The 17,716-nt window shown below is 46.1% G+C and overlaps 3 protein-coding genes across 4 annotated transcripts; all 3 read right to left on the bottom strand.

Moving 5' to 3' along the window:
* Positions 1-647: 647 nt before the first annotated feature.
* On the bottom strand, positions 648-13,503 carry LOC111076116 (aquaporin). 2 transcript variants are annotated; one of them, XM_022369764.2, is made up of 3 exons: positions 13,021-13,503; positions 1,041-1,599; positions 648-971 (listed from the first exon to the last, which is right to left on the bottom strand). In XM_022369764.2, exons 1-3 carry the CDS (start codon positions 13,173-13,175, stop codon positions 750-752), a joined length of 936 nt encoding a protein of 311 aa, XP_022225456.2. In that variant the 5' UTR covers positions 13,176-13,503; the 3' UTR covers positions 648-749. The 2 variants fall into 2 exon arrangements, with proteins under 2 accessions (XP_022225456.2, XP_022225457.2); XM_022369765.2 differs by lacking the exon at positions 13,021-13,503 and adding an exon at positions 1,693-1,804.
* Positions 2,235-3,245, bottom strand: LOC111076115 (aquaporin). The gene is made up of 2 exons (XM_022369763.2): positions 2,604-3,245; positions 2,235-2,525 (listed from the first exon to the last, which is right to left on the bottom strand). Exons 1-2 carry the CDS (start codon positions 3,204-3,206, stop codon positions 2,307-2,309), a joined length of 822 nt encoding a protein of 273 aa, XP_022225455.1. The 5' UTR covers positions 3,207-3,245; the 3' UTR covers positions 2,235-2,306.
* LOC111076117 (aquaporin AQPcic) lies at positions 3,918-11,496 on the bottom strand. The gene is made up of 3 exons (XM_022369766.2): positions 11,390-11,496; positions 4,341-4,890; positions 3,918-4,275 (listed from the first exon to the last, which is right to left on the bottom strand). The coding sequence occupies exons 2-3, from the start codon at positions 4,869-4,871 to the stop codon at positions 4,057-4,059; spliced, it is 750 nt and encodes a 249-aa protein (XP_022225458.1). The 5' UTR covers positions 4,872-4,890; positions 11,390-11,496; the 3' UTR covers positions 3,918-4,056.
* Positions 13,504-17,716: the final 4,213 nt, after the last annotated feature.

The following is a 17,716-nucleotide window of genomic DNA, read 5'->3' on the forward strand; positions in this document are numbered from 1 at the left end:
CTATCGCATATTACTGTTTATATTTTTAAGTTTTTTATTTATAGTCTATATGTTTATATTATTATCGCTTTACGATTCAAAATTCATACAAAATTTCGCGCCATGTCGCCGAGCAAGACTGGCCACACCATAACATATTATGTTAACATGTTATGTTACAGCATAACATAACAAAGCGAAAACATAACATATTATGTTATGGAAAGAAGCTGCAGCTTACAGCTCTCTGTAAGAATTTCTTTAAAAATTATGGCATACTTTCAGGCTGCGCGGAGAATATTTCGGGTAAAATATGTGAAGCATTTTTTGGGGTTGTGTGTGTCTGGCTCTCTTTCTTCCACAATAAACTACTTTCGAAGCTACAAGCCACTGCACTAAATTACTAATAATCTGAAAGGGATTTTTGTATGTCACATCCCGTTTGTAAATCTTTAAAAAGTCATATGTTCGGCGCCCCGCTCTCATGGTAGTGCTCCAATTAGCGACAAGTTTTCACTGGCAATAGCTGGCTCTTTAGCTCATATCTTTAGGCTAATTCGCAGCAGTTGCTGTGAGTGTTTCCGAATGATTATAAACGATAAGCACTCTGCGGGTGTACTACGATAATAGCGGGCGTGATAAGCGCCACCCACACGGTAGCATGTAGATTTAATATATGGTACGTATTTATTCGTATGGTTAGGTGTACAAACTAAGCCGCTTTTAAAGCACTTAAAGGATACTTTGTCTTCTAGGGGATCTATTGCGCTCTAGGCGAACTCCACCTCGGAGGTCCGCTTGGTGGACATGGTGGACTCCTGCTCCTCCTGTTCCTCCACCCTGCGTCGGAAAGCATGCTTGTAGATGAGCGATGAGACGAGAGCCCCTGCCATGGGACCCACCCAGTAGATCCAATGATTCTCCCAGGCTCCGTTCCAGAAAGCCGGGGCAAAGGAGCGAGCCGGATTCATGCTGGCACCCGTGAACTGGCCCTGAAAACGAACCATCAACGTACATTAATGGGCTGTCCGGGTAGCACAGCACACGGAAAACAAACTTACCGCAGTCAGGGAGAGGCAGGCGATGGCAAGAGCGAAGCGCACTGGCACCGAGTCCTGGAACTTGGCGTTGCGCGGATCCCAGACGCCACAGCAAATGGCAATCAGGGCGCAGGTGATCAGAAACTCAATGACCACACCCTGCAGCCCCGTCAGGCTACTGTGGACGGAGGTCACGCAGACGCCACTGGGCGTTGCCGTGCTGTAGATGGCGTTCTCCGGCATGATGGCCTTGAGCAGGCCATAGCCAATGAAGGCGCCCACCATCTGGGCGACAAAGTAGGCCACGGCCATGGGCAGCGAGATCATATTGTAGATGTAGTTGGCCAGCGTTACGGCGGGATTGAGATGGGCACCGCAGATGCAGCCAAAGCACTGGATGCAGATCAGGACAACGAAGCCAAAGTTGAGCGCGCACTGGAAATGGCCATTGGAGAAGAACGAGTTCTGGATGCAGCCCATGCAGCCGAGGAACATCAGCATGGCCGTGGCAATCAGTTCGGCGAACACGATGCAAATGCTGTTCAGCTGCCGCGGCTGCAGCAGCCAGCAGGACGAGCGACTGCAAGACACAAAAAAAGGGATATCAGTCACAGGATATATGATGGATATATAAGACTACATGTGTATGTATTTGTTGTATGGCACCTCGCACCTCGTGCTTGTATTGGCCATGTCTGGAGAGCTACGAGTGTTCTGCGGTTCACCTTAACTGCAACGAGCTTCGACTCGGACTGAGAACTGAGAAGTGCCTGACTTAGCGCCTCGAGTACTCAATGGGAAGGAGAGATACTCTACGTTTACTCTATCAGCGCGCCTTAATCTGCGGCATACTACAGCAATCAACTATCAAGATTCCTAATCGCTACGGCCAGCTATCGGTGGCGCTGCTGTTTACTTAATTAATATACATTTAAGGCATTGCCGAACTTAACTCGAGGGCAGTGGAATTATTCCATGGCAGTGTCTAGTCGGAGGGGGAGAGTTCCCGCTGTGCGGTAAGCCTTCTTCTGCTTATCTCAGTGACACACTCGAATATGTTTTTCAATTGCCATATTACGATTAGTGATAGTGTTTCAATTGAGACATCTTTTGCTCATATCTCTGGCCAGGGTTTTTCAGCCTTATCAATATTTTAGTCCGACTAAAATCGGCAGAGTTTCGTCTGCCAACCCACCCAAATGTATGCTATGGAAAACGATTAATTCCCTTTATTGGAAACACTTAAAATTCTAAAACTAGAGCTAGCGACAGGCAACAGGCAACAACTTAGGGCAGTGCCACCTCCTCGATCACCCGAATTTTGGCATTCGAGTTGCGTAGCTCGATCACCTCGTCATCCTTGAAGGCGAATCGGTAGATGAGCGAGGTGACAGCGCCAGCCACGAGTGGACCCACCCAATAGATCCAATGGTGCTGCCACGAATCGTTCCACACAGCAGGACCCAGGGACCTGGTGGGATTCATGCTGGCGCCGGTTAGCTGGCCCTGAGGGAGAAGAAACCGAAAATGCCAATCAGATTGTCTCAATCAGTCTCTACTGCCTGTTGCCAGGTGTATACTAACCCCTGTGAGGATGAGACAGGCGACTGTCAGACCGAAGCGAATGGGCACCGAGTCCTTGAGCGTGGTGTTGCGGGGATCCCACACCGAGCAGGCAACCATCACCAGGCAACAGGTGAGCAAAAACTCAATAAACACACCCTGCAGCACGGAGATGTCGCTGGAGAGGAGTGTGACACAAACACCTGCCGGGTTGTCCACGCCCTTGATCGCGTTAAAGGGGAGGACGGCCACCAGCAAGCCGAAGCCGATGAAAGCGCCCGCCACTTGGGCCACAAAATAGGCAATGGCCATGCCCCAGTGGAGCACGCCGTAGAGGGTGGCAGCCAAGGTGATGGCTGGATTCAGGTGGGCCCCGGACACAGAGCCGTAGCACTGGACGGCTATGAGGAGGGCCAGGCCGAAGGTGAGGCCGCTCTGGAAGAACGAGTTGGTGAAAAGCGGCGTATGGACACAGCCCATGCAGCCGATGAGGACGAACATGGCTGTGCCCACCAGCTCCCCAAAAAAGGCGGCCACTCGATTCCTGTGCCTCGGCTGGAGTCGCCATCGGCTGCCGGAGGGTGTGTCGAAACTGCTTGGTTGTTTTGGCTTCTGTTGCGACATGCTGACTGAACTCGACTGCCACAGCCCCAGCCACTGCCACTGCCACCTAGACTTTTCCTGGCCCACTGACTTGGCCATATTGTCGAGGGGCCTGTGACTTTAAATTGTCTCCAATCAATCAAAATCAATTATAAAACCTTAATGCTAATTATCATATGGATATTTCCGAGTAGAGGCGCGTAGTTCGAATGCCACACAGCAGTGTGGCCCTGTTCTGTCTGTCCGTTGCCCCTGCCCATTCCTGGTAGGTCAATTAATCAAAGAGCATTTTTTCGCGGCTTTGCTGCTGTAATTATCGGCCTGATAAACCCACTCACTGACTGCCCCACTGCGTAGTGCCACCTTCTGATTGGCCAGCAGCATTTGTCGCGATTTGTCCTTAATCTTATCACAAATCATTAAGATCTTAATCAGAGGGCGAATGTGGCGCCGAACCTTGGACAACACACGCTCTGTGTGGCATAGACAGGGTCGGACTGGCTCCTGAGTGAGCTAAAGTTAGTCAGGCTACCTCAGTTAAGCCAATGGCTAAGGGGAACCTGTGGATGACATTAGTAGGGACACAAGCCACGTTCCAGCCACGTTCCAGCCACGTTCCAGCCACGTCTCAGCGGCAGGAATAATTCTGAGCACCTTGAGTTTGTTATCTCCGCCTAACTTCCCTCACTGATCAGCACTTAAAGTTAAATGCATAATGAGAAACGCTGGCTCTTCGGGTTCTTTAAAATAGTTAAAAATCTCGATGTTCTTTATTTGTCGAAGGCTTTATATTGCATTAATATAAAATTCGGCTGTCTTAGCTTAAAGTTAAATGTAGTTGCAATGTCTTTGGCATGCTCGGCCTCCTCCTCTACGAGAGCTGCACATCCTCCAGCTGGCGCAGCTTCTCGTGGCTGGTGATCTCTGCCTCCACCACCTCCCGCCGGAAGACGGCCTTGTAGGCGTAGGCGGTCACAGCGGCAGCGCTGAGTGGAGCCAGCCAGTAGATCCAGTTGGAATCGAAGTGGGCGTTCCAAAGGGCAGGCGCAAAGGACCTGGCCGGGTTCATGCTGGCACCGGTGAAGGGACCCTAAAAGAAGCAAAAATGTTAGACGGAGAACTGGCAGGATCAGGATGATGCAGGATGGAACTTACGGCAGCGCAGGCAAGGCAGGAGATGGCCAGACCGAAGCGAATGGCAACCGAGTCATGGAACTTGGAGTTGCGTGGATCCCAGACGCCGCAGCAGACAATCACCAGAATGGCGGTGATCACGAACTCAATGCCAAATGCCTGAGCATGGCTCACGCTGCTGTGGGGCAGGGTCACGCACAGTCCGGCGCCCCCACCGAGGGTGTCCTCGGGCAGCAGAACCTTCAGCAGGCCGTAGCCAATGAAGGCGCCCAGCATCTGGGCCACAAAGTAGACAAATGCCATGGGCAGTGTGACCAGCTCGTAGATGTAGGCGGCCACGGTTACGGCCGGATTGAGATGAGCGCCGGAGACACAGCCGAAGCACTGGATGCAGATCATGACGGCCAGACCGAAGTTGAGTATTATCTGCAGGTGATTGTTGGGGAAGAGATCCGTCTTCACACAGCCCATGCAGCCGAGAAAGATGAGCATGCCCGTGCCGATGAGTTCGGCCAGGAAGCAGCAGATTTTGTCCAGCGTAGATCCCTTCATTTTGAATACTTTCAAGCAACTAAAATCGGTAAAAATCATACATCATAAAAGAGCGCACACGAAGCGGAAAACCGAGTAGCTAGAACTTCAACCCCTCTCTCTCTCTCTCTCTCTCGCTAACTCTCTCCCTCTGTTTCTCTCTGGCATGTGGCGAACCTCTTCGCTTCATCAATCATTTGGCATTGTATCATATCCTATCGTTTCATTAAAGCTTTTCAATTAAAGTTAATCTCCCCGCGCACATTATCTGCAGTCGATTGTAGTTCTATTGAATTGAAGTTTTTATCGAGACCTTTTCATTTGTTCCTCCGCGGGGTCTAACTCTGGGGGGTGACCTCCCACCACCCCCTGAAGCTGCGGCTGCTCCTGTTCACGGTGCGATGACATGACATCGATTTTTCAAGCAATGACTTTGGGCCCAGACACACGATGTACACTTTGTCGTGGGCATAAAGAGACTGAAGGTGAGGACTGAAACTGACATGGCTGGCAGTAAGATAATCGTGGAGTACCCGCGAGCTAAACGGACATATTTTGATTGCCCATTCAGCTGTCCAAAATCGTAGATAAATTGTCACAAAAAAAGAAACCAAATGAAGAAATCAAAGAGTGTCAATAACAAAGACATTAAAACAATAACAAATCTATTTGTGAGTGTTATCAGGTGGAAGGGATGGCGTGGGCAGGTGCTCTGCCACTCGAAAGTTAGACTGGAGTTTGTGGTGATCCAAGATTGTAATTTCGATTGTAATTAAGCCATTTATATGAACTGTGCGCAAATAACTCACTAAGATTTCTCTCACATACTATAAGGCGCACCGCAAAGGATTTTAGAATATTTATTTTGAGGTTATACTGAGAGAGTTTTCCTGCCAATTGGGGTATTGTTTTGTCGCAGATATTTACCGATCCCAACACTCGCGAGCCATTGTGGGTGCTTGTCTGACACTTAAAAAAGTATTTATATATTTTTTATCTATTTATTTTTCGAAAATTCTTTCCGTTCGACGACCGCTTTGAGGCGACGGATACTTAATGCACAAAGCGACAGTGGGGACTGTCAATGTCAATCTGAAGCGTTGGAGTAGCCATAGACAAATATTTATATCTATATCTATATGATATTGCGTAAATCAAAAGCCCATTTTTAGCCGCTGCTACGCGAGAGAAGAGAAGCGAAATAACACACACAAACACACACGCACACTGGCATGCCATGGATGGGGTTCCGTCTGAAAATTAGCAACAAATCCTACTCGGGGAGCATTAAAAAAGTCAAGTATCCAGAATATATGAGCATCTTAAATGCTCATTCGTTTCTCTCTCTCTCTCTTAGTCACTCTCTAGAAGCTCTGGAGCCCGCACTGTATATCTCTCCCGCTCCCTGTTGTGGGGCGAGTACTATGCGAGTTCGTATATCTCCCAGATGGGGTGGGGCAATTGAATCTGTGCACTGTGCAGTTTGATAACTGATTGGAGTGAAGAGCAGAAGGTGGGTGAGTGGACCGACTATCAATTACCATGGCCGGAGCTGGTGCTGGTGCTGGGGCTGGGGCTGGTGCTGGGGCCTGTCATCGTATCAATTGCGGCGGCCTACAACGCACAATTGTTGCAATTGCAATTGAAATTGCGTGGCAGGGCACGGCACACAGGGCACACCACACATCACTACGCAATGTGGCCAAACAAATCACAGCTGAATCTCAGTCGCCTGTCGATCACATTGCACGCAATTTACTCTCAACTGTCTCAATAGCAATTGAAGTGGCAATAAAATGAATTATAAATAAATATGTCGAAAACAAATCTATTGCATAAGCGTGTCGTGTCGTTTCGTGTCACGATAACCCAGGTGATCTCTTGCATGTGGCATACATATATAGTATTTTCCATCTCTGAATGGCAATTAACCGCAGTGAACCCTCACTAACCTCGCCCAACATTGCGTCTTCGTCTCTTCGCTTATCGCCATTCCTTTGCCTTTATTATTTTCAGTTGCAGAGCCCACACCCCCATGGAGAAAACGGCTGAAAAACTATTGGCCTGTGGCCAAGAGCATTTGTTTGTCCAACTCATTGACAGATGGCCCGAAGGGGCGCGAAGGATGAAGTGTGGTGCGTGTGGCAGGAGAGCGACACGTTTTGGCAAAAGGCGCACAGAGTGAGAGCAAAGTCAAAACAATAAACACGCGATGGTGGCAAAGTTTATAAATAAATCACACGGATTTGATCTCCTTCTCTCCCCATCGAATGTTAATAATTTAATTACCACCTGAGCGCCCGTGTTGAATTTGCATTTGTATATTTGTCTTAGCTTAGCTTATGCGGTTTTTGTGTTAATCTGAGACCATGCCTCATGTCTATGCCCATGCCCAGAAGGATCACGTATCTTTCATGAGATCGCTTCATGTGTCACGATTCGGTTTGGGTTTGGCTTGCCGCAGGGCCTCTAATTGATGTTAATCTCAGCACAGAGCCAATGGAATTATTTTGCATTATTTATTATTATAGATTATATATGTATCTTTAGTGTTTAGCTAAGTGACGGAACGTGCCACGAGAGGGGGAATCGAAAAGATGATCGATCAATCGATCGATCTGCTGCGGAAGTTGATTCCAATAATTAGCGTAGAAGTGCGACTGGAATGGAATGGAATAGCTTTGGCGGTGAGCTTTCCCTTTGAACATGGAACAGCTTTTTTGTAGCCTGCCCAAAGTTCTGAAGCTTTACTGATAATTCTGATTGTGAGCTTTCCTTTAGTTCTTTCCTTATCGCAGCTTTTACGGGCTATCACCTCATATTAAAGTTACGCCAGAAGCTCCCGCCATAAAACGCTGCTGAACTGAAGAACCACTAATCAAATCGCAGCTGATAAGCTCCATCGATAGTCGCTGATAGACTCGTATTTGCCGACTGCTTAAGAAGTGATTTTTTGCTATGGGCACTAAACTTTGTTGGCTATAAATATGAACGCCTCTGTGGGCCATGAGCCATGAGCCATTAGCCATCAGCCAGGCAACATATTCAAAGTGCCTGATAGCGAGCTGTGGCTGGGATAGGCCTCTGGCTTTATCTGTGTGTCTGTTCGAACATCGAATTAGTTGACACACATTTGAATTTGGTCATAATTGAGCCCAAATCGGATTTACTCGTCAGACTTTTGACATTGCTCCCTTTTTATGAGTGCTTCAAAGTCCGATAATGATTGGGTTCCGACCTATTGAAGCCCATCCATACATACCTACATATGATACATATCTGTAGATATACTCGTATGTATGCATGTAGATACGCCTATCGCACTCCGCCTGTTGCCGCCTGTTTCCAGGTCTCTGTCGTCTTGGAAATAATTAAGCTCATTATACTAGGCAGGCACGAGCGGCAGCTATAGTTGGCATTCCCATTCCCCTGCCCCCACACCTTCCAGTAGTTCCATTGATCTTGAACCCCCTCCTCCCATGCCCACCTCTTCGAACACACCGCCTTAAACCTAAAAGACTCTTATCTCTGGCGGCTTATCAGTGGAATCGCAACTGCTGACGTTTCTTTTGCTACGCTTCTTGGTTGCTGCCATTACGCAACATCAGCCCGAAAGCGCTATCTTGGTGTTAATAGACGCTCAGCCAAAAACAATTTATGGGCGTGATAAAAGAGTTCCCGAAAAAGAAAGACATCCAAGTGGTGGTGGGGTCTACAGCCCAAAAACACCTCGCCTGACATTTTGTCAAAAAAAAATACAAGTTCTAGGTCTCAAAGTCAGTCATGTGCTGGACTTCTGAAGGTTTTTTACATACATACACACACACACATATGTATGTATTTTATGTGCTTAAAATTAGTTTACGACAGAGGAATCTGTGGGCTTATCAACCAGTCTGAAGGCTGGCAGCGCGTGTCCACTTTTGAGTTCATTTTACAGATTAAGGGAAAGTAGTTAGAAAATTCCACAATTACTACATCGCTTGGTGGCTGAATGTGGCATGAATGGGCCGTGCAGTGCATTCCCCAAGCTTCGTGTTATCAATCGTTGAAATGAAATTCAACATTGACCTAGGCTACTGGCCTGTCAACCAATGGAAATTTATGGTCCGATTCGGTTCTTAATCAAGAAGTTCAGTATATAACTTAATTTTGCTCTTTCTATTTCTATTTCTATTTATACGTAGTAGAGCCGTATAAATGCAGCTCATCTGATACTTGCTGTCAACAGCAGTCCAGTAGTGTGGAGGGGGCGATAAGACCTGACACAAATACTCGTACAGCCGTATAGTCATAGTCAACCTATAAATTATGCAACGAGAAGTGTGCAAAGAATTTCAAGCGTATCGCAGCGGCAGCGCCAGTGGCAGCGACTTGAATTAAATTGAGACTAAACTTTGATCAATGACGGCTGAGACCTGATTGATAACCCATGATCACTGGCAGCATTCATTATCAGCTCATAGAGGCGAGAATTGAGCATCGAACCAAACTCATTTCCATTCCCTTCTGAGGCAACATTCTGTTACGGTTTGCCAGGCACAAATTGAATCTTAACAATGGCATTGTGTGGTGTGGGATTGAATGACATCAACAGACTGTGAAATATCTCACAGATGAGATGCTGACTACCTTTTATGATTTAACCAAACAGAGTTAATAGACAGGCAGGCAGAACCATATTTGACACCTGACTGTCCCAATTTGAGCCCTAGATCGAATGTGTTCCGTGTTAAACCTGTTCGTCGATCATATGATGACGCTATATTTATGGCCAAATCAGATTAATTGAGTCACTAACTCCTGCAGGGTAACACGCGATGCTATGAATTGATGGGATTGGTTTATCAAATTTGATTAGCGGCGATTATCGAGCAACCCGTGATTGAATTCCCCAAAGATCTGATGAGTGATGGGTGATGGTTGAAGGGGCGTTTGGTATAATCAAAGGCATGTGTCCAGCTTATGTAAGATTCAATTTCTCTGAGGTTTTCATTCATTCATTTACCATTCATTTCATTTCATTTCATTTACCCAGCAAATGTGCGCTCAAAGTCTCAGCAGAATATTAGTGGAAAAATGCAAAAATCGCATGATCCAAGTCCCAGAAACTAAGTTGGCAACATGCTAACATACATATGTACATATGTAGATGGGAGTTGTGTGTCTGTGTGGCTGTTTACTTATCAGGCATTTTTATTTTTGATAGAATCAAGTGACCCCGGCAATCAAGTGTTTCCATACTTATTTTTCAATGATATTTTTGATAAGACTTCCTCACACAAGCCGCCTTCTAATTAGTATACAAAAACAACAGTTTTTCTTGGGCAACACCCGTACCCGTAGCCGGAGCGCGTACCCGTACCCGTACATTCCATTCCACTCTGAACGAGTATAGAGTATATGAAAAAAAAAATGAACGTGTATAAATACCCCGGCAAAGTAGAACAACAGCCTACACAGTACGGGGTCGGGGTATTTGTATGAAAGTTTTCCAAACACCAAAAAGACTTGGCATAATTCTTTATAAATAAACATTCTCCGGTTAGGAGATTGTTTTGCTCAAGGCGAGCATCTCGAAAATTGTCTCGAAATTGTGTTTCATGAATGTCAAATGAGGAAGAAAAAATATTATGAGAATAATTCGTGATGCGCTACGCTGCCTCAGTCTTGGCCAGAATATAAAGCTAATGGCTATTCAATGATTCCAGTTCCTTGTGCTCCCCCTCCCCAACCACCCTCTAATTACAGTTCAGTGTCTGTTGCTTGCGTAATTGTGGGATCGCTGTCGATGTGTTTTCCACGTGCTGCAGGCTCGCCTCAATCATGTGGCTTGTGGGCTTTAAATGCTAAATAATGCACATAATTACAAGTCAATAATGCGGTAGTTGATAAACAACAATATTAATAAATGTGCAAGCGATGTGTGCTTAGGTGTTTCCGATTGCTCTCCAATGGTTTGATCACTATTCAAGGCACTCAGCCATGGGCTGAAAGTGGGAAAGTACATTTGTAGCTATCGGATCAAGCCCCCGCTGAATCCACAAAAAGTGCCCAAACTTCGAAGTGGGAAAGTTGGACAGAATGGAAAAAGCCAAAACATAGACCAGACGTCTGTGCAATATTTGAATATATTTACATCTCTAATCTAAAGCACACACACACGTTATCTTTGAATTAAAATTTCAAATATTTTCATTTACAACTGAATGTTGAGCTTAAAATACAGTAAACTTTACGCCGTCTTTTACCCAGGAAGCAGTCCGAAATAAAGCGCGAATTTCGAAACGCGTTATGCTATAAAAAAACACACTTGTCGCTGTCAATGCACTGGCAAACCTTTTTATATCAAAAATATCCGCAGCTGGCTGCGCGACAGCGTTGGCTTTCCTTACTATTTTATTTTAATTAGCAAAACTTAAGACTAGTTTGCTAATTAATTAACACACACACACACACACACACACTCTCTCGCAGAAACACTCGCAGTACAAGCAAACCACGCACTGGGGACAGCATACGCAGAGAGTAGAACTAACCTGCGCTATGTTCGATTCGATTCGATCGTTTGTTTGCTATTGAACGCCAGGGCCTGCGGCTCTACGAGTACGATCGACTGTGAATGAACGCCAAGTGGCGGCGTCTGCGCTGGCTTCGCCTCAGCTTCGGCGAACACCATGGCGAGTACTTGCTACAGGCAGCGCTGTTGGTAAAAGTTGTGGGCTTATCAGCGTTCGCGTCAGCGTTGGCGTCAGCGTCAGCTTTAGCGTCGTCGTCGGCGTCAGCTTTTAGCTTTCAGATTTAGATTTTGCTGTTGATGCTAGAGATGGGAGCTTTCAGAGCGATAGTAATACTCTCAGCGTTAAATCTGGCTTTTGAGCAAACATTTGTTTTGCGTAAAATAAAGTCTCTCAGAGCGGAAGTCAGAGCGAAGTGGAGTAAGAAGCAAGCAAGTCGTGCTCTTGCTCGTGGTGCTAGTCTCTATTTGGATGAAGATTTCAGACTAAGTGTAAGGGAAACAATACAGTGATATATATAGTTAACAACCATCTAACTTAATTATCAAAGCAATTAAAAACACACCTTGCACACCCTCCAAACCGCAACCTAATCCGATTCAAGTGCCATGCCTTTATTATTGATAAGAACTATTAAGGTGGAGATAGAGAGGGAAAAGGGGTAAAGTAATCCACTTGTTTGATTAATACCTACCTTTATGGCTGCTCTGATTGAAAAACTTACCCAAAGATTCCATAACCTCACCCACACCTCACCCAAGCGGAAAGCTCCGATGGCGTTGGCTTGGCTTTGGGAGAGGGGGCGTGCTGGAATATTTTGATTGAACTCATTTCAGATAACACTTAACGACACACTAGCACGTCACTGTTCAGCGGTGGGAAAAGTTTATCGGAAGGCGGATTTCCATGACGCTTCCGCCGTCAGGAGGGCCTTGACTTTGTTATCGCGCCACACCGAGTGTTTATGCTTAAGCTTATGACGCGCACCGTATGAGACATGCACTCAATGATTTGCATAGACGATCATTCGGCAAATTATTTGAAGTTTGCCAATAAATTATACACCAACAAAAGATGCCATCGATTGAGGTAGAAGCAATTTAACTCAGACAATTAATAAATAAGCTCAATGAAATCCTCGGCTTGGGCCAGCCCAAGCGAAGCGAAGCGAATCCAATGTTGAATGGATTGAAAAGTTTTTATGGATTTGCAGATTGTTCCATAAAGCTGCCTCCCGTCTATTTTGTGCCACATAATCGCAATCACTTCGGGTGCGCATTCGCATTCGCATTTGCGTGTTGGAGTTCGGGCCAGACTTGGCCACATGACTTATTGCCACAATACGTATATTTTCGTCTGGCGCAGCTCGGCTAACCGGCCCGACGCGTCAAACTGGTTGGCTTGGCGGCTAAAATCCGAGGACTGAATGTGAATAAACAAATAGGCAAGGCAACACTTGTTCGTTCAGCTGCATTACACTTCTTTATTTTCGCGCTCTTTGTGCTCTCTTGGCTCTTGAGTATGGCCAAAAATACATTTCTGGCCGCAGCACTTATTCACGTGACGTATACGCAACGTGGCACCGAATGTGGGTCAAATAAAATGATAAAAGAAACAAATTTTGGGGCAATAGAAATTGCAGTAGCTCGCACCTTTTGGGCTTTGATTTGGCACTGGATGGCATGGTTATGGTTCCCGCTCCTCCTGGTACTGCTCCTGGGGCTGCCGTCTTCTGCTGTTGATTGGCACTTGCAGCTATTGTGGACACTGCATGCTGCAGCTGCTGCGGCTGTTGTTGCACAGACATTCTTTACACTTTCACACTTTTTATTGTATTTGTATTGTACTCGAATTGTGCAGGCCACTTGACAGACCTGAATCAAATCCCCGCTCGTTATGCTAATTTTCCTGAATTAAATTCTGCGCTGTGCTGTGCGAAACTTCACTGGTCACTGCGTGTCGCGCTGCGTATCGGACTCTCAACTCTCGACTCTCGGACGGTGTATCTGTATCTGCTTCTGTTTCCGTATCGTATCTGCATGCGCTGCACTGCGTCGTGTTTGTATTTCGCCTTCGAACTGGCAGCTAAACCGTTGCGACCGACTGACAGACAGAGAGTAACCGTTGTCGCCGTTTAACCAACCACGGAACACAATACCCATCAAATATATCGCGAATGGCACAAGGCAGGCCATAAAAACCAACGAAAACAATATGTGCGGTTATTCAAGAGCCGATCAGAAAGGGTATATACTATGCAGAGTCATTTTGTGCCCCGTACGATGACACTTTGCTATTTAAGTTCGATTTGGACTCATTGGAGGGTACCTCCGCTGCCTGAACTACAGCACTTCCACTTGTTGCTGTCGCGTTTTTTCGTTTTCTGTTTTGATTATACAGATTTACCCTCCCCCAAACCCCGCTGTATCGGAGATAGTCGCCAAGGGAATTCCCCTCGCCGCCCCTGCCCCACACATTGAATTGCTGTGTTCTTTCCACATTTTGGGCAACTCATCTAATTGGGCACGTAATTGATTTGGATACTCGTTCTCGTACACGGCACAAAAACACATTCAGCAATTAACTTTTTTCGTTTCTCGCAGTGCATGTTTGCAGAGCAATTCAATGATATTTATCTACGAATATATATGTATAGATATTTCGATGAAACGCGGCAGATCTCCAATGTCAACTCCACACTGAGGCAAAGATCAATATTCGTAATGCTCGTATTTGATGGCGTTCGGCTGGGGGGGCCATGGGGGTTTTAGGGTAGTGCCATAGAGATTCTATTTTATCTACGACCGCATTGGGTAGGTGGGAGGCTCGTTCTCTATCAGCCATTGTATTCGGGGGAATTTATTGGAGGAGAAATTTGCCCGAGATATGGGCTAAATTGCAGCACTCGTACATTGTACATTGAATATACTTCTGTTGCGGCTGGACTGAATTTGGTTATTATATGAGCTCGTTAACTTGTTGGAGCTACCGGAACCGTTACAAAAATTGTTCATGGTCTTTTCTTTATGGCCATTAAATCGTTGGATGTACAATTAAGGGCATACTTTTAGGCTTTTATCTTAAGCATAACCAAACGATTTTCGTTGAATTATTTAATAAACTGTTGTTAGTTATGAATGTAATTAATTTGAGAATTTAATTCAGGGGAGTGCATAGGAAAGTGTTCTGCTGCTGCTCACGAATCGATGATTTGCCAGCTCTAGGCACAATTTTGGTTCGTGCCTTACTTCATTTAAAGAACAATTTTGAACTGAGTTTGAATTTTAAATGCGTCGCAACTTTTCGAATGCTGTGAATATGTTGCCAGAAATGTTGCCCCAAGTGTTGCAAAGAGTGAAAGCTTTTAACTTACCTAAAGCTCCGTATTGGCGCCACTGAGAAATGTTCAAATTAGCGTTAATTTTTGATTGGATTTAACAGCGGAAACATAGCACACCTCGAGCCAGGATATTCTTCAGGGTCTTGTCTGTCATTCCTTAATCTCCTCCACCTTGGCATGAAGGAAGGCCAGGCAAGCTCGGCAGCTTGCGTCTGCATATCGATGGTCGTGAGTTGCGCCTGCTGCCTGGAGGAGACAACACACAATCATCGGCCTGTGGGCACTGTAATTGAGGATGGCATTGTGCAATGGCTTCGACATGGTGGAAGCAGTTCCAGGGGACTGGTTGGAATCCCGGAAGTAGCTGGGAGTTTCCTCTTTGCTTTTTAGAAATTCTAGTGCTCGTGATCAACTTTCCACCACCAAAGATCTTTGGCTTCTAATCATATTAGCTGGTCTTCCACTGGTCTATTCGCGGAAGTAGACGTTCGCTGGCGTACGAGCGCCGCAGATGAGGGGATACTAAAGAAATCAAATATTAGTTAACCCTCGCTTGGATCTATGAATCAATATCATGCATCGGGGCCTGTGGACATTCCCTGGACAAAGTCGTGAGATCAAAAATACCCGACACGCAACGATTAACAGGAATTAACATGTATCGCTAAAGTCGATTCAATATTGACACTAGCCGGAGCCTGACTGGGGCGGGGATTGGGATTGGGCATATCCGGTCCAGCGAGGGTTAGGAGGAGGGGGAGGAGGAGGTTGAAAGGGGTCTGGTTTGGTCTGGTCGGGTCTGACTGGCTGGTTAATGTGAGTATATATAATCGATTTCACACTACTTTTTAATCACTACAAAACATTTATTGTTTGCCCGCAGCGAGAAAAGTCAAACAAAGCAGAGAGAGAGAGACCAGTGGAGACCCCGCTCGCAATGGGTCGGACGCTGAACAAATTGACTTGGCCACATAATTAGGCACTTGCACATGTCCGTACCCATACCCATACCCCCCTCTCGCTGGGCATACCCATGCCGGGCATCTTTACCTTCTCCTGCTCGAATGCAGTTGACCAGCCAGAAAGTCTCGGCCTGTAAGTATCTCACGCAGTTGACGGACAAAAGGTTTTTATTGTGCGTACCCGTTGACAGCTTCAATCGAGGGGTTTGGCTTCAGCTTTGGACCTGTTCGGGGGTCCCATGGCAGTCATCGTTTGTTATTTATTTTGCGGTTATAATGCCGTACTCAACTGAACTGAACTGAACTGAAAAATATTGGCATCCATTCAGCGGGACAAAACATCACGGAGTTTTTTACAGTTTGGACGGGGACGGAGCCGACGAAATGATAAATTAGCTTTGTACGTAAATTCAAAATGGAAAATCTTTACTCGTATATTCATCGTGTGATGTGTTCGATCCCGAGAGTCGACTCGAGTAATTGTGTAAATATCTTGTCTCTGCATGACAATAACTGGCTGCCCTCCCCGCCCTACCCACAGCTCTGCACTACCCCTGCCTTTGACTGACAATGAATGCCACATTATTATTTTGTAGTTTGTCAACCAATCCATACGCTCCGTACCGTATCGTACCCTGCCGAATAAGGCGTTTGAGATGGGTGAGGAGACGAGATGAGAGCAATGTGATAATTCAATGTCGCTCAGGCAGCGCACGGATGCCACAGCCGAGATGCAGATACAATATCTTTTTATACACACGATCTTTGTGTTGTTTTGTTGTGTGGTGTTGTGTGGTGTGGTGATGACCGCGGTAACTTATTATTATACATGCCAAAAGAATTGTAATTACGTGGCCTGTCGCCTTCTACACACATTTGTATCTTTATTTGAGTACGAGTACGAGTATCTGTATCCGTATCTGTATCTCCTGGATATGCAACAATGGCATCAGCATAACAAAGCAGCAGCACCCATTGCTGTAAGCTCTCTATCCGTCTCTGTCCGCGTCTCAGTCTCAGTCTCACTCCCAGTCGTCGTCCCCCCCTGCCATCTAATAAGCATAGAAAAAGCGCCTAAATAGTGTCAATGATTAATTGCTTTTGTGATTAGATGGAAATTTAATAGATTTTTTATTGCAGCCAGCTCACCGAAAATTGAAATTGAAATTCTATCAAGGTACGGGCAGGCAGGCTGGCTGGCTGGCTGGCTGCTGGAGGCACGTCTCGTATCTCATGACTGCAGCATCATTATTGCCCTCGGTTCTGTTCAGTTATTTGTCAGTTTTTTTTGTATTTGTTTTACCACCGCTCCCTCCACCACTCCCTCCGCGGCCCACTATGACAGTTGAGCGCAGAAAGGGCCGCATCATTGTAACCAAATTTCGAATTGAAATTGAAATTCACACGCGTCACGCTGCCAGAAAGTGCAAGAAACGCTTGATCTGTGGCGGGGGCGGGGGCGGGAGCGGGAGCGGGAGCGGGCTTGGTTGAAGCTCAACTTGTTAGCATATTTTCTACCCAGCAACACCACCCAACCTAACCACAGTGGAAGCCCAAAGCGGAGACGAAACTAAATTCTTGTTATATTAAATGTAATGCCACCACAGAAATCCCTAAAGCCGACCAAGACCACAGCACAGGCAGAGGCAGAGGCACAGGCACAGGCGAAAGGGAAATAGATACCTAGTGCAAGATACCGACTGGAAGTCCTTCGTTTCAATCTGTTGAAATCCCACACAAAGTCGCAAAGGAAAACACACACTGAAAGGGGAAATTCAAGTGGAAATTACTCAATTACAGACCGACAGACGGACAGACCGACCGACCGACCGACCCTCGGCGTGGGTTGACTTTTCGAATTGCTTTTGCCATTCTACGGCTATACTCATCCTTATTGATGATAGGATAGGCCAAGGGGAAACCCTACAAATCGAACCAAGGAAAGGCATTCGATGTGCGCGATAATTACAGTCCATAAAAATGGGGGAGGATGAGGATACGACAATGCGACAATTATGTAACCTGATAATCGCCAGGGAGTGTGGA

Source organism: Drosophila obscura, unplaced genomic scaffold (assembly GCF_018151105.1).
Source record: "Drosophila obscura isolate BZ-5 IFL unplaced genomic scaffold, ASM1815110v1 contig_186, whole genome shotgun sequence".
In the NCBI taxonomy this organism is placed as follows: Eukaryota; Metazoa; Arthropoda; class Insecta; order Diptera; family Drosophilidae; genus Drosophila; species Drosophila obscura.

Bases quoted from the DNA above. Each gene is read 5' to 3' on its own strand.
- LOC111076115 (XM_022369763.2), bottom strand. From the start codon at position 3,206: ATGTCGCAACAGAAGCCAAAACAACCAAGCAGTTTCGACACACCCTCC. The intron at 2,526-2,603 runs GTTAGTATACAC...CTTCTCCCTCAG, and splicing joins CCTGTCTCATCCTCACAGGG to GGCCAGCTAACCGGCGCCAG.
- LOC111076116 (XM_022369764.2), bottom strand. From the start codon at position 13,175: ATGTCTGTGCAACAACAGCCGCAGCAGCTGCAGCATGCAGTGTCCACA. The intron at 1,600-13,020 runs GTGCGAGCTACT...TGTGTCTTGCAG, and splicing joins GCCAAATCAAAGCCCAAAAG to TCGCTCGTCCTGCTGGCTGC. The intron at 972-1,040 runs GTAAGTTTGTTT...GTTCGTTTTCAG, and splicing joins CCTGCCTCTCCCTGACTGCG to GGCCAGTTCACGGGTGCCAG.
- LOC111076117 (XM_022369766.2), bottom strand. From the start codon at position 4,871: ATGAAGGGATCTACGCTGGACAAAATCTGCTGCTTCCTGGCCGAACTC. The intron at 4,276-4,340 runs GTAAGTTCCATC...TGCTTCTTTTAG, and splicing joins CCTGCCTTGCCTGCGCTGCC to GGTCCCTTCACCGGTGCCAG.